The sequence below is a fragment of the Amborella trichopoda genome, chromosome 2 (assembly GCF_054954075.1).
Source record: "Amborella trichopoda isolate Santa Cruz 75 chromosome 2, AtrichopodaSantaCruz75HAP2 v2.0, whole genome shotgun sequence".
Taxonomy (NCBI): Eukaryota; Viridiplantae; Streptophyta; class Magnoliopsida; order Amborellales; family Amborellaceae; genus Amborella; species Amborella trichopoda.
The window spans coordinates 39635686-39652721 of record NC_142337.1 but is presented as its reverse complement, the minus strand read 5'-3'; the positions used below and the strand labels follow the sequence as shown (position 1 = coordinate 39652721).

Genomic DNA, 17036 nt, shown 5'->3' with positions numbered 1-17036 from the left:
GGGTTTTCGACTGTGCTGGATCCAATAGCAATGGTCCCACGACCGTTTGATTCTCCTAAAGTAGAGTTGCAGTTATAGGGGTCTATTTCAGGGTGTTAAAGGTCAATTCTGCTGAAATTGTTTCTTCGTCTGCATAGCCTTAGCCATATCGGATTGTGACGAAACTTGGCAGGAGGATTTTAGGAGTTCTTATGAAGATCATGGCTAGTTCTAGATCCATTATGAGACTATGGAAATGTCCACTATTTGTCAGGCTTTATTGACTGGCTTCTCCCTTTTATTCCGCATCGGGGACCCATGGTGCTGAAATATGTCTTCACGCAACAGTAAGCTCAAAAAGGGGTTCTAAGTGTGCTCTAGAGAGAGAGAAAGAGTGGGAAAAAAGGAATGGTGTGAGGAAGAGAGAGCTTAAGTACCCTGTTGGTTGGGTGGCAACCCAAAGCTGGACAAGTGGCAAGCACCACATATGCACAAGGACAAGTGGCGTGTGTGGCAGCACGCATCTGGCAGGTGGCAGTGACATACACGACACTATACTCATGATGCTAGTCCATCTCTCTTCACAAACGGTGTTGCCCCTCTCTCTTCAGAAATGGCGCTGCTCCTCTCTCTTCACGTGCGACGATAACCCTCTAACACACACGGTGGTAAGCTCTCCCCCTCACCGGCACTCGTGCTTCTTCTCTCTTAAACTCCTACCGTCGCCTGTGTTTCCATGGCCGGGAAATCTTGATCCTTACACTCTCAATCTATAAATAAGTACTAGGATTATCAAGGATAAAATTCCCCCATATATTTATTTATTTGGGATGCAAGAGCCCTTATAATAAAAGAGCAAATATGTTATCTATTTTTAATGAAGATATCTCATTAAAAAAAAACGAGCAAATCAAATTCTTTAGGTCATTTGTTTTCTCATTACGGACCACCGGACAGAGACAATGTAAAATAATGGACCTGCACCAAAATCAACAATTCGAAGTAGGATATAAAGGTTAACATAGATGTTATCCATTTTTAATGAAGATATGTACAACAACCAGCAGGTAGCAGAGCTTCCTCTGTCTTCTGCGTTTTTTTTTTTTTTTGAAGGGAGCGTAATATCTTGTGGGTAGGCAACAACATTTGTTCCTCTTCTCGATATTGATCGAAGACAGAGAGAATGAGCATTTTGTGGTATGGCCTTAACGTTGAGTTATCCAAAACTCTCAACAGCCTCTTCAAACATGCTTAAAAAAAATAGAGTTTTGTGGTAACGTGCCAGCTCTTGTACCCGCAATTGAGAATATTGTGGGATCCAATACCAAACCCCTATTTTTGTGGATGTTGCAGAGAGTTCTAATTCCAAGCCCCTATTTTATGGATGTTGCAGAGAGTAAATCAAAGTGATCACTAGCCCTATTTATGTGGATGTTGTAGAGAGTAAATCAAAGTGATCAACTAAAAAAAAAGGTAGTCAATCCCATATCACAGAGTATCATATGTCCATTTCACAACTTATCAGACAAAGGGAGTGCACGCATAAAAAATGAGATAGAGGTTATTTGAAATTGATTAATACAAAGGGAGTGCACGCATACTTATCCTTTAATTAATTAACATTGTGAATAAGATAGCAGCAGGTGATATTTGAAGCACGATTTATACACTAAAAATAAATTGGGCATAGATCGTAACAAATAAATCACTTAATCTCTATCGTTAAAAAAATTCAGAGTAAAAAAAATAGGGAAGATGGAACCTAGATGCTTTGATGCCAATGTTAGTAAATGTTGATGGAGCAGGGATGAGATCAACCTACAGAAAATGCCGTGAGGCTGGTGATCGTAGAGCCCAGATTTTTCTTGCCCTTTTGAGAGAGAGAAGATAAGTTTTGTGTTTACAGATGAAACTCTATATATCTTTCTTTTTTGCTGCGTTCTTCCTCTTTTTGGCTTCCCATTTTATAGGGAGAAGAAAATGGCTTAACGATTATCTTTCCAATAGGTGTCTGAGAAAGGGTCTTCCCTGATCGTAGGGACATTCATCCAATGTTCATATGGATGTTGGTTCATGTGAACGTTGGATGTGATAAGTATAGGATTCCTCCCATAATTATAGGCCTCTCAGCCCACAATTGTAGGCAAAGTCACGCTACGCCTTATGGCCATACATGTTAACAGTTTGGAGTTCACATGTTCTTCTAAAGGTGCAATTATTATTTATGAGTTGCTTGTCAATATAAACTTGCCACACCTAATAACTTAAGGAAAAAGGGGATTTATCCTAACTAACATATGTATCCTTTGTAAGGCTGACAATGAATCATGGGACCATCACCTTCTTCATTGCCATTTCACAATGGGGCTTTGGGGTTGGGGTAGGCAGTTCCAATTCATATCATTTCTAATAAAATGGATTTGGTGCTGCAACAATGGAGTCCACCTGGCATTTTAAAGATGAGCACAATTTTATGGAGATCGATTTGGGTGAGTATTATGTGGAATATTTGGAAAGAGAGTAATAGGATAACCTTTGATGGAGTAATGTTTCAACCTGTCTATCCTTAAGTCAAACATCTTAGTATTAGTGGCAAAACAGTCCTTAACTGACAAAGATTACAAGTTTATTTGTTATGATCAAATTATTATGAATCCTAAAAAAGTAGAAAACTTATCCCTCACGATTCAAAGAAGGCATGTATTATGGTCCCCTCTACCGGTGAACTTCTTGGAGGTCAATTTCGATAGTAGCTCTCTTGGTTATCCCAATTCAGCTAGATATGGTGGACTTATCAGAGACCATACATGTGATCTAATTATTTCCTTTTTAGATCATTACATTAATGCAACTTCTAATGAGGCAGAAGCTAGAGGCTTGCTAGAGGATCTAAGCTTATTTCTTTGTTGGAGGGTCAGAAGATCATAGAGAGAGACTTGACAAATATTATTACTTGGATAAAGGTGAATATAGATCACCTGGGAGACTAGGCCTCATACTAGATGAGATCAGAGTGCTCTTTCAGTGTTTTAGAGAAGCCAATTCTAAGGACGATTCGCTTGCAAAAGGTGGTGTCCATCAATCCTCGAAGGTCGTCACCACGTTCTCCTAATCTGGTGACTCTTTATTTTTTTTCTTACGCAGTATTTTCATTTTAATAGAAGGTTATTATAAAAAGGAAGACAAATGAATAAAGTTTATTTAGCTTTGAGATGACAAAACTATTTTTGTGATAATTTTGTTTTTCTTTTTCATATTGAACAAGAGTACTCTGTGTCCTACTAGTGTTACATTGATGACGATACATGTGTTTATTACATGTCTTAATTTTCTAGTCCTTTATTCCAAAAATCCACTACTTGACGTCACTAAAACTTCCAAAAATATAAGAAATGAAATGTAAAAATTTAAAGTATTCCATGCAAGACAATTTAGAAATATATTATCACTTTAAGTTTTTGAGTTTTTAAATAATGTTCACTTTTAAAAAAATTAGTTATGGAAATGTTTATATAAAGTAGCAACTTTATTTGTAAAAAGAGGTTGCAATAATTTACACTATCCATTTTATTTGGAGGATATAGATTCGAGACACTCTTAAAAGGCATGACAAGTATTGACATTGACTTAAAATATGTATCAAATCTATACCATCCAAATAAAATAGGCGGTATAGAGTATCATAACTTTATTTATACAAATAAGGTTGCAACCTTATACAAACAACGCTTTTAGTTATAACATCCTAAAAATTGTTGACAAGTACCCATTTTTATATGACAGTAATATTTAAAGAAAGTTATATATACCCCTTGGACCATATTTTCTCGGCAACGCTCAATATTTTTAAAGCACATCACTTACCTTAATAGCTTTTATTTTTACAACCCCCGTCCTCCCAATAAAAAATATATGATTGCTTCTCTCTCTTAAAACTTGAAATTTTAGATTTTAGATAGTTAAATATCTCAAAATATTTAGAGAGAGAAAATACCTCAAATTTCAAATGTTTAGAGAGATATGCTACCTTAAAACTTTTAGGGAGAGAAACTATCTTAAATTTCAAGTTTTAGTAAGAGAAATTATCTCAAATTTTTAAAAAAACTTTTAGTTAAAGTTAAATAAGTAAAAAACTTGAAGTTTCAGATAAGTTCTCTCTCTAAAACTCGAAATTCAAGATAGTTTATTTCTCTAAAAAATTAAAAATTGAGACACTTTCTCTCTAAATTTTGAAACTTGAGTGGTTTTTCTCTCAAAAAATATGAAATTTGAGAGAGTTTCTTTATCTAAAATTTGAATGTTGAGGCTTTAAGAGAGAAAGTACCTTGAATGTTGAGGCTTTAAGAGAGATGTAAAATTAGAAAGTATTAGGGTAGTGCTTGGTTTAAAAAGTACTAGGGGGTATGGTTAGAGAGTGTGTAATCAAGGGATATCTATAATTTTCCCTAATATTTACTTTTACCTTCTTTGCCTAAATAGTCAAACACCACACGCAACAACATCTATAACCATATCATACCCATATAAGAAATCGTAAAATAAAGAACGTTTGAATCTAGAAAGAGAAAGTGTTCGACAAAAAGTAGAGAGGACGAAAGTGAAAATGTTCGACAAAAATTAGAGAGGAAGAAACTTTATCAACAATACAATTTCCCCGCAAAGAATAGGATTTTTTTCTTCTTATTTTCTATCCAGCCAAGTTTATAATTAAAGTGAAGCAGTCCATAACCACTTCGATATACAATCCAATCCATAAAGATGTCCCTTGGTTGTTCCTGGAAAATCATAGAACTTAGCAGCCAGGTTTAAAAAAATAGATCGGTGATTCGAATTGGTCACGCTGATACTCGTGTCGGACGAAGAATTGGTGGATCGGATCGGAGAATCAGTGAAATCGACAATTTTTGTTTAAAAATATATTTTAAAACTCACTATAAATTTTTAAAATAGAATTCGTTTAGATCCTAAAAGAATTTTGGAGTGGTGCATTATGTACTTTCATGAGTTTGTAAAAATAGGTGAATATAGAGATACTATTTTCCTATCTAGATGTCTGTACTCTATATAATTATCAATTATACTACTACTAATACAGTACTATAATATTACATCAAAATAATTTAATAATATTAAAAAATACTTCTATATTACAAGATTTAAAATAATCATTTCCCATATAGAACATATTAGAAAACACTTCATAATAGAAATATATTTAAAAAATACTATAATTTCTCCAAAATCTAATTTTTTAGGTTTCTAAAAAAATAGTGACAAAAATCTTATTTTCAACTATAAGAAAAAATAATACATAACATAATTTATAATGAAAATAAAATTACAATATTTGCTTATCAATGTATAATTATAAATTAATATTATAATAAATATTTTTGGTTATTACTAAAAATATCTATAATTAGTATTTTTTAAGTTTTTTAAAAAATCAGAGGTGTTACATTATGTGCTTTCATTTGTTACAAAAATACGTGCCTATGGAGACGTTTCCCAATTTGGATGTATCTATAATTATTAATTAAATTAAATATTATAATATTGCATTAAAATGATTAATTTTTTTTAAAACTCCATTTTATATAATTAAGAAAATAATACCCCTTATTGATTAGTACCACATTAAATATTGATTACCTATCTTTGCTCATCTAAAATTAAAACGACTAACTACCTATAATATTATATATTGAAATTAGAGTTATTAATTTATATTTTACAATTATTGTACATACAAATTAAAATAAATTTAAATTTTGTCTTATAATATCATCTAAATTTTAAAAACTTAACAACTATAACAAAAAATAATATATTACATAACTATAATACAAAAAAAATAATATATTACATAACTATAATACAAAAAAAATAATATATTACATAACTATTAATAGGATACACTAGAGGGAGATTGTTATTAAAATAGGAGTTTATAGAGAGAGAGAAGGCGAGAGAGAGAACAACGAGGTGCAAAGGTGGGATATTGTTATTAAAATAGGAGTTTAGAGAGAGAGACAAGGCGAGAGAGAGAACAACGAGGTGCAAAGGTGAAGGTTAATTAGTCCCACGTCGAAAATAGAATCAGGCTTTTTCCTATATAAAGGCTCAACACTAAGCCAATATGGCATTGCATGTTTAATACATATGAGGCGGCTTATCATTAGTTGGGGAGCCACAGATTCTTTGATTAAGAAGTTGATTTATTGTAGCGACACACTAATCAAAGCAATGGTTTGAAAAAAAATGGATCGGTGATTAGAATCGGACACACTAATCAAAGCAATGGTTTGAAAAAAAATGGAACGGTGACTAGAATCGGTCACACCCATACCCGTGTTATCGGAGGAATCGATAATTTTTGTCCCAAAAAACTTTCAATAAATCTCTAAAAATATTGTTCTAAAAGAAATTAGGAGTGATGCATTATGTTTTTTTATTACTTTATAAAAATAGGTGAATAATGAGACGACGTTTTCTTCTATGGATGTCTGTATAATTATAATTATATAATATTGCATCAAAATAATTTAAAAATATTAAAAAATATTCCATATTATAAGACTAAAAGTCATAAATTTTCATATAAAGTGAAATTAGTATCACCTCAAAGTACCAATTATTTAGTAATTCGGTTTACTCATTGCAAATTATCACAACCTAACTAACTATGTTATCATATGCGGAATTTGTAATTATATTTTATAATTATTTTACTATATAAATAAGAACAAATCTAAACTGTCTTATATTATCGTCTAATTTAAAAATATTATTTACAATAATAAAAAAATTGTATTATATAATTTATAATTCGAATAAATCAATAAATATTAATTATAATTTCATAATAAATTATATCATTGAAATAAGAGAATCAAACATAGAGGACCAATGACAAGGCTATTAATTTATAATTTTTAATGTATTATCATTGAAATAATAAATTTTTAAGAAAACGGATGGGCTTAATCAATATATAGATAATTAATTACTAATTTACAATATTTGGGTTATTAATGTATAATGATAATATGTTAATGTATTACTTCTTATATTCAAGTGATCCATCTTAATAAAAAATATAATATATTAATATAGTAGATAGGCAAATAAAATAACTAAAAAATGTACTAACCCAAAAAAAAAAATAAATAAATAAATAAATGTTATATTAGAGAGAGAGAATGCTATTGGCGGGTGTGAGAGAGAGACTGCTAATGGCGGGTGTGAGAGAGAGACTGCAGGGTGCCAGGGAGAGAGAGGGAGACGCTAATTGGGTCAAAGTGAACCAAGAAGCATGTGTGAATATCAATGTATAAAATAGTCAAAGAGAAATCTCGAATTAAAGTTAACAAAAAACGAAAGAAAAAAAAGAGAGAAATCTCGAATTCTCATTCCTTTTGATGATTTCTGCATGGCATTCAGCTGAATATATTTATGACCAATGTTAACACAACAATTACAATAAACAGTATATTAAGCTGAATATATTTATGACGAATGTTAACACAACACTTACAATAAACAGTATATTAAGCTGAATATATTTATGACCAATGTTAACACAACAATTACAATAAACAGTATTATTAAAATTTTACAAACCTATGAAGTTTGTAATGAGTTTTTTTCACATAGAAACCTTGCACAATATATGTATTAGGCAGAGGAGCCCATATATCCTCCAACCCATCAAAATATAACCTTAAAAAATTCTTACAAGGTACATAAACAAGGAAAAGAAAAGTAAACATAAAACAAATATTTTTCACCATCACTTTCTTTATTGGTTTTATAAACTATACTTTTGAATTTATTTAATAGTATATTTTTCTTTTAGGTGATATTATTTTTCATTTTCATTTATGAAACCTCAGAAGTAGTAGACCCCAAATAATTGGGATAAAGCTCGAATGACGATGATGATTTACGAAAACTAACGAGCCCAGTCTTGTAACCGATTGTTTTCACGTCTTCTTGCACTTGTTGTTGAAATTCACAAAAAGTGAACTTTTTATATAACGAAGGCTCTTTGTAACTTGTTATCAGTGTGTCATGTGAGGGACATAAGAAATAAGCCACTGAAAACCTCTCTTGTTTATTGGCAATCACTCTATGCTCAACGCTCTTGTACATGTTGTTGCTCAATACCTGCAAAAGAACAATGACGCTTATTTTACATATCATGCTCCTAACTACTATCAAATTCATTAAATCATGATTTCGTATTCTTCTTTTTTAAGAAGAGAACTCACGAAGAAATATCTAAACTGGTATTTTTTTTTTTTTGGGGTAGTTCAATAGGGATGGAGTCCTCTACTCATTGTAAGAATATAACTCAAGACATCTTGTTGTGGTGACCTACCATTCTAACCACCTTGCCTTGAGCCTTAGGGCTGAGAATTGACCTGATTTGGATCTGAAACATAGATTTCATATCCTCTTTGGATTCGGGTATGGATCCAAAATTTGGATCCGTAATCCCGACTCAAATCCAAAAATCATATCCAAATTAAAATCCAGATCGGATCTGGGTGCAGGTGGATCCGATTCAGATCCGACCTGGATCATGATTTGGATCCAACCTGTTTTTTTGTAAATAGTAAATTTTATTTTATATATGTTTTTTAAAATAGTGTATATATAATCCAGATGCGAATCCAATATACTATCCAGATTTAGATCTGGATCCAATGTATACTATTCAGATCGGGATCCGAATATCCAAGATTCGGTATGAATGAGGATCCGATCTGTATCCGATGTATACTATTCAGATCTGAATCCAGATCTAGTTGGATCTGGCCCCGATCCTACCCGTTCTCACCCCTATTGAGTCTATTCCTACCTCTAGACTAGTTGAAAGAGAAGGATGCATATTTATTTGAATATGGAGCCAAAGTTTCAACTTCTAAATTATGCATGTTTTACCGCTGTGATAGTGACGGTAGAATGTTCTATACTCCATGTTCGTCTACCAAAGAGAAAAGAACAAAAGTTTAATAAATTTTGTAAAACTTGACTACGAGTACCTGGAATAAATCTCCAACATTGACAATAAGAGCATCAGGATTAGGCTTAACAGTGACCCACATTCCATCCTTCATCAATTGCAATCCTCCGATGTGGTCTTGACATAGAACGGTAAGGAAATCACTATCAGTATGGGCCACTAGCCCGAAAATCTCCAAGGGCATCGGACATGGAGGATATCTATTCAACCGTAGGTAGCAAGAATTCATGGTGCAATTCTCTGCAAACAATCTCGTTGTGATACCCATGTTCTCTACCAATGCTTCTGCAAGTTTCTGAGATAGATCTGCAACCTTTGTAGTAAACTCTTCAATGGCATACCTAATTCACAAACCACATAACATATACAACATATGTGATTTATAACATTTGTTTCCATTTAGTAAAGAAGGAAGATGCGTCAATAATCAAAATTGCTATTTTAATTTGAAAATGAGACTCTAGAGTTAGTGATTTTTTTTTTTTGAAATCCTATTAACATCATTTAGAAGTTTATAATAAATATAACATGATAATGATTTCGCCGCAAGAGGGAAAGAAGACAAGAAAAAAAACATGCATATATAACTTCTTTTTTGTGCTGCAGGCAAAAAAAACACCTAATAGTGGCTCATGAAACACATACAAATGCACTTATTGAGTAACGGTTCATACTTCATAGTTCATATCAATATATAACAAAATCAGAGATATGTTATGATACTGAGAAAAATTAGCAACAAAATTATACCAACTATATGGGTATTGAAGGAAAGTCAATTTTCAGTTGTCATTATATTTTTCAGACGATAGCGCATTTTTAATCATTTCACAAACGTATTTTGCAAAGGATTTGTCATGCTGAGAGCCTACACTCTGTTATATTTGGCCAATATATTTTTAATTATTTGTGATATTTGAGCATATCGCTACTATTTTAAAAAGTGTGCCATGACTCGCCTAAGACCACTCGGATGGATATCTCAGCCTCGCTAAGTTTCCTTGAGTTTGGTGTACAACTCGGGTATAAAAAAATCAAAAAGAATCTTTAAAAATTAAAGATTATTGGATGATTTGGATGTATTTAGTAAAGATTGGAGAATGTTTATGACATAATTACTATTTTTATATTTTTCTTTTTTTTCTAGAATTTTTTTAACCTCTCAAATTGTAAATCATTTATTTTTTAAGCTCATTTTAACTTTTTAAACTTGTTTTACGATTCAATTTATTTTTACCAGAAGTTTTTTATTTTAAAATTACTTTCTATTTTTATTTTTTAAATTGTTTAGGGCCAAAATGCCCTTGGACTACGCCCACCTAGTTCTAAATTGAGTTTATAATGATAAGATCAGATTCTAAAGAGTTATTAGATTTGACATATTCTAGCTTGTGAACCCCTTTAGATTTTGTGTTTTACAATCATGGATAAATTTTGATGGCAAGAAGTATACAGACCAGCTTGAAACTGTCCATTACTTTTGTCACCTCAATAAGAATATATAACCTTCAGCAATGATTTGATGCAACGGCTGCATCATACTATAATGCAACAATACTTCTAGAAAATCAGGTTTGTGTTATTTGTATGACCCAAAATTTGACGCACACATTTTTTTCATCTCAATTATCAATTCCCCAAAAAAAAGTTCAGAACCTTAGATATGGTCAAAATGAGTCCCTTCCAAAAACGAATCTAGACCATTCATTTGGTGAATTTCAAGATCTTAGCTTTCATAAATACAAAATCATTTTTTCTTTTTTAACATTGTTCATCTAATGATAATAAAGTCATCCAAAAGATTGGAAATGAAAAAAATCCTTCTAAGCCTTAGATCTAAGCATCTCACCAAAATGAATGGCCTATGTTAATTGGGTTAAAAAATACTTTCTAGGTTGTGTTTTCATTTTTATTTTATTTTTTTTGATTGTTTATTAGAATCAAAAGAGTGTATATTTCAAAATTTGGATCAAACAAATGGCCATAACATGGTTTTTGAAAGTTGTTGCATTATATTATGATGCAACCGTTGCATGAAATCATTGCTCTATAACCTTAACTTTTTACATCATAAAAGAGTCATGGGTCGTTTGGATCCCGAGGTAGTCAAAATCATGTTTTGTATACCCAGGGTATCTTGCATAAAAATATGTTCAGCGATTGTTTTTAATACATAATCACATTCTTTGTAAACAAGAAAGAGGGCCAAAACAAAGGTACACAAAATCAAGAAAAAAATTGAGTTATCCACGACTTTGGGTAAGTATGAAGAACGGAATACAATATAGGACACTGTATCTGTGTGGACATCGTGCATATTGTAGAAATGTGGGCTTGGCAATAAATATATTTTTTAGATATAATATGAGCTTATTTTTTAAAGAATATATAATCTTTATGCTGGAGATCATGAATATGAAAAAAGTAATAATTAAAAGCTAGAAAAAATAATTATATTAAGAACATATTTGGATCGTTAGTTATACTTGTTTTCAGATGGACCACCTATTTGCATCCATCTTTAAGATGGATGCTTCATACCTCTAGACCACATATTGTAGAAATGCGGTCCAGCCTACATAAAACAAATTTTCTACAATATAATACAACTGATAATAGAGAAAATACCTCAAATTTTAAGTTTTAGAAAGAGAAAGTATTTTAAAATTTTAAAAAGAGAGACTATATCAAATTTTAGAGAGAAACTATTGAAAATTTTTAGAGAGAGAAATTATATTAAATTTCAAGTTTTAGAGAGAGTGTATCTTAAAATTTTAGAGAGAGAAACTATATAAAATTTTTGAGAGAGAAATTACTTGAAAATATTTAGAAAGATATACCTTCACAAATTTTTTAGAGAGAGAAATTATATCAAATTCTAAGTTCTAGATAAATAACGTATCTTAAAATTTTAGAGAGGTAACTATAGAAGTTTCAGGGGGAGAAAGTATCTTAAAACTTTAGAAAGATGAACTATATCAAATCTAGAGAGAGAAACTACCTGAATATTTTTTGAGAGAGAAATTATCTCAATTTTTTTTGAAAAATTATCTTAAATTTTAAATTTTAGATAGAGAAAGTATCTTAAAATTTTGCAGAGAGAAACAACCTGAAATGTTTTTGAGAGAGAAACTATCTAAAAAATTTTAGTGAGATAAACTATATCAAATTTCAAGTTTTGAAGATAAAATATATTTTAAAAGTTTATAGAAAGAAACTATATAAAATTTTAGAGAGAGAAATTGTTTCAAAATTTTAGAGAGAGAAACTATCCCAAATTTCAAATTTTAAATAGAAAGTATCAAAAATTTTAGAGAGTGAAAATATATCAAATTTTAGAGAGAGAAACTATTTAAAATATTTTAGAGAGACAAACTATCTTAAAATTTTTAGATAGAGAAACTATATAAAATTTCAAGTTTTAGAGAGAGAGAGTTTCTTAAAACTTTAAAGAAAAGCTACCTAAATTTTTAGAGAGAGAAACAATCTCAAAATTTTAAAGAGAAATTATTTCAAATTTTAAACTTTAGAGAGATAGAGTATCTTTAAGTTTTAGAGAGAAACGATATCAAATTTTAAAGAGAAAAATCATCTAAATTTTTTTAGAGAGAAACTATCTCAAATTTTTTAGAGAGATAAAGTATATCAAATTTTAAGTTTTCTAGAGGGAAGCTATATCAAAATTTAGAGAGAGAAACAAATTGAAATGTTTTAGAGAGAGAACTATTTCAAAAATTTTAGAGAGAGAAACTATATCAAATTTTAAGTTTTAGAAAGAGAAACTATCTTAAAATTTTAGAGAATGATACTATATCAAATTTTAGAGAGAGAAATTACTTAAAACTTTTTAGAGAGAGAAACTATATCAAAATTTTGAGGGAAACCATCTCAAATTTGAGGTTTTAGAGAGGGAAAGTATATTAAAATTTTAGTGAGAGAAACTATATCAAATTTTAGAGAGAGAAACTATATGAAAATTTTAGAGATAGAAACTCTCAAAATTTTTGGAGAGAGGAATTGTCAACTATTTGAAATTTCAAAATTCTAGAGAGAAAAATTGTCTCAAAATTTTTGGAGAGAAACTATTTCAATGTTTTAAGAGAAAAATTATCTTAAAATTTAAAGTTTGATATGCTTTCGCTCTTTCTCTATGTGCAATAGTAAACCGGGTTATATAAAAAAGATGATCCAAATATGATATTTGCATAACCTCGGTACCATTCAAGGCCATCCAAACAAGTCCTACTTGAATAACCAGGATTTAATATAACTAAGGTTTGACATAACAATGTTTTGATTCAAAACTTGGGTTTGTTAACACATGGAGCCAAACAGGCCCTTAATATTGAAATCTAGTCGACCCAAAAGGAGCCTTATTCTACGACCATATCCCAGCCTTGGAACCCAACACAAAGACTAAAATAGATCATTTTTTATGACATAAATGAATACCCCGACGTGGCGCTTATGCAGTACAAACATGGATACAAATATTAGAAATATCGATATCAAAATTGACCTTTCAAATATAACAGATCCATAATTATTTTTTTAAAAAAAGTATGATAGGATTTCATTCGACATTTACTTCTATAGTTAGATTTCAATAAAATTGTTAAGATGTATTTATGTTTCTAAAGTCTCAGACATGACAAGATTTATGCGAACGAGAGATCAAATTGATAAAAGACAAACCTTAGGCTTTTGATCTCCTCGCTTTCTGAGATCCCGGATAATGGAATATGGAAGGCCTCTGACCATGAGAACTTTTCCAGAGTTTTGGGGTTGGGGGTGCCCCAACGATAGCTATCTTTAAAGATATGAAGCTTCTCTTTCTTGTCAAATGGCAACCTGAAGAGCTTCTCTTGCTCTCTCCTAATTGTGTTCAAAAGTTGTCCGGAGATTCCATGGTTAACCACCTGGAAAAAACCCCACTCTGAAGAAGCTCTCCCAATCTCTTTAACACAGCTCTCTCTTTCTTGGCCTGTTTTGTGAAGGAGAGGAGAGGCATCTATGAGTGGGAGGTCGTAGTCCTGGGCTGAAACTGTGTCGAGAAGGGGAGCATGAGGATCACATAAGAGGTCCTTGTAGGCCTTTTCAAATGGAGGATTGCATTCGTCCATTGCTCTGACATGGAGTAAAAAACAAGAGAAAAAGTTAGAATCTCATGAGAAAAACAAAAAGGAAAGAAAGAGAGTGCTTGTTTTGTTTTAGCCAGGCGGGTGGTGGTTCATTGAGGACAAACAGTGGACGGATGAAAACAAGGCTGCATTCCTAGGTATGCTGGGTTTTAAATATCATTTTTTTTTTTTTTTAAAAAAAAAAATTTAGGAAAAAGTTTATATAAAGTTGACGCTCTAAACGATCAAATTAAGGCACACATCAAAAATTCTCTTGAAGATGTTGTTTTGATGCCCAAAAATTCTCAAATCAACCATCTTGACCTCAAGATGTATGGGCATAATGAAAAATAGATTCAAGTACACCTCAAAAATCCAGTAGGACAAGAAGCCTTATAATCAAATCATCTCAACCTCTCGAGATATATGGATGTAAAACAGTAAAAAAAAAAAAAGAATTTCAAGTCTTAAATATAGTACATATTATAATAAGTTGCCTGGACTATCAATTTTTAAGATTTTCAAGTGCTTATAGACTTGCTCAATCTGCACTATTTATAAAAATTTTAAATTTCTTAATTAGGGTTTAATGTGGATTTTCAAGCCATTGTTAGGTTTCCAGCAACTCAACTATATCTTCCAACAAAATTTAGAAGTGCATCTTACTTGAATAGTGTAAGGTGGCACCTTACACAAACCTCACCCTTTAAAATGAGACTGTGACCCGACCTTGATCCTGACCCCGACCCTGACCACGACCCCGGTCTCGACATTCAAGAATTTGGAGCTAATGTAAAGGCTTTTATTTGCTCTTCGATTTGGGGATGACCCTAGGAGGTGGTTTAGTTTTATGGGATCAGTGCCCAGTCTTTCATGTTTGATGCAGCTGGATAGTAAAATTTGGATACGTATTGGTAGTCTTGGCTTGAACATTATGGTAGTGATAAAAGAAAAAGATTTCAAGCTAAAAAATAGTGCATATTATAGCAAATTATCTTGACTATTCATTTAGCCTTGAAAATAAAGTATTTATAGATCCGCAAGATCTATACCAGTTTTTGGGTTTCAAATTTCATAGTCAATGTTAGAAATTGATTTTAGAGTCATCATGGAGATTTTCGTTGCTGAAAATGGTTTCCGAATGAGGATTTGAGGTGAGGCTTTATTTTGTTTCCCTAAAGCCTAGGCCTTATGAAAACCTCATTCTTCTCAATATAAAAATTTTTACTGTTAAAGGGGATATAGGCATATCATTTTAAAATGCATTGCTCCATTCTATTCTATTCCTCTTAGCATGTCTATGATGTAAAAACTATAAAAGCAAAAAGTGGGAGAGAGAGTTCGATTGGCCCCATAAACCATGAAAGTAAAACAAGATATCAAAACAAAAACATGACGAGAGAGAGATGATTGTATCGCTTACTTGGATATGATAAAGAAAAGCTCAAACCAAAGCCTCGTCCACTCTTGATGAGAAGTTGTCCCCCTTCCTAGACATTTGCTGCAACGCTCTCGTCAACTCACAAACTGGGTATCTCTTTATAATGGAGAGAGAGAGAGAGAGAGAGAGAGAGAGAGAGAGAGAGAGAGCAAAGATTTTGAATTCAAGGATTTCAATAAGTAAATGCGGAAGATTTTGGTTGAGCAAAGATTTTGAATTCAAGGATTTCAATAAGTAAATGCGGAAGATTTTGGTTGATTTCCTTCCCCCCACTATGCTAATTTTGGTGTAAATGGTGTAAAGGGTCAGAGAACTTAGTTTACTCACAAAAAACGAATTACGATTTTGGGTAATTCAAAAAAGGAATTACTTAAAACACTCACAGTGCAGAAGGCGAAATGTCGGGAATATTGGGGTATATTGAATGGGGGATTGCACAGCAGATATGAGGTGTCTCATTGAATGAAAGATTGATAAACATAGACTCGAAGAAAGCTGTTTTCTTCTATCAAATGATATTTTCAGAGTGGGAATATGATTCAAAAGCTAGATTCGTGTACTTATTAACTCTCTGCTACATTTAGTGCCCGAAAGCTGAAAAACAATTGGCAAATGAGGAAGATGTTCAGGAAAGAAATACAATAAATTACAAAAAAAACAGAAATAGAAACCCCTTTTTTTTTTTAAAATTGTTTTGAGTGGGAATGGAGCAGGAATTAGGAGAAGAGTGAGACACTTGATGTGGATGAGATAAACGGTGATATTTAAAGCAAATTATAAGGAGTTATGTCAATTTCTAATCTTTTCACTTTTAAAATTTTATTTTGTTGGAGGATAAATTAATGCGGGTTTGTTGTAGTTGTCTGGTGGGAAAGAAGAACACGTTGGTTAAATAAAGGAGGAGATGAGGTAGGAGAATGTTGAGACTTGGAGGAATCATAGCCAAATGAACTAAAACATGTACTCATATTTCACCCAACTTTTAGAAAAATAAAAAGAAAGAGGGAGAGTACTTGAAGAACATGTACCTATGTCTACAGATTATTTATTATATATGGACAAGTTTTTTATGAGTCCTAGACTAATATGTAGATATTTCTTCCCCATAAAATACCTTCCCTCTTTTCTATCTATTTTTGAAAAGATATATGGACATGGTTTTTATGAGTATTAGACTCATGATTTTATTTATTATATATGGACATGGTTTTTATGAGCCCTAGACTCATATGTAGATATTGCTTCCCTTTTCTTTTTTTTCCATAAAATAACCCTCTGGTCTATTTATTTTTTAGATGGATTTTGGACGTAATTTTTTGAATATATAATCTCTTACTTGGGCATCACTAATATTTAAAAAATAAATAAATTTTAAAAGTTAAATATGAGAATTTTTTGGAGAAAATTTGGATTTTATGTTTTTAAGTGAGACCACAACTTTACACCCATCTTAAAGATGATTTGA

At 31.5% G+C, this 17036-nt stretch overlaps 1 protein-coding gene across 1 annotated transcript; it reads right to left on the bottom strand.

The window, feature by feature from the left end:
* Nucleotides 1–7556: 7556 nt before the first annotated feature.
* Nucleotides 7557–16228, bottom strand: LOC18425461 (gibberellin 2-beta-dioxygenase 8). The gene is made up of 5 exons (XM_011631034.3): nucleotides 15955–16228; nucleotides 15554–15631; nucleotides 13706–14137; nucleotides 9030–9351; nucleotides 7557–8148 (listed from the first exon to the last, which is right to left on the bottom strand). The coding sequence occupies exons 1-5, from the start codon at nucleotides 16050–16052 to the stop codon at nucleotides 7861–7863; spliced, it is 1218 nt and encodes a 405-aa protein (XP_011629336.2). The 5' UTR covers nucleotides 16053–16228; the 3' UTR covers nucleotides 7557–7860.
* Between the last annotated feature and the right edge of the window lie 808 nt (nucleotides 16229–17036).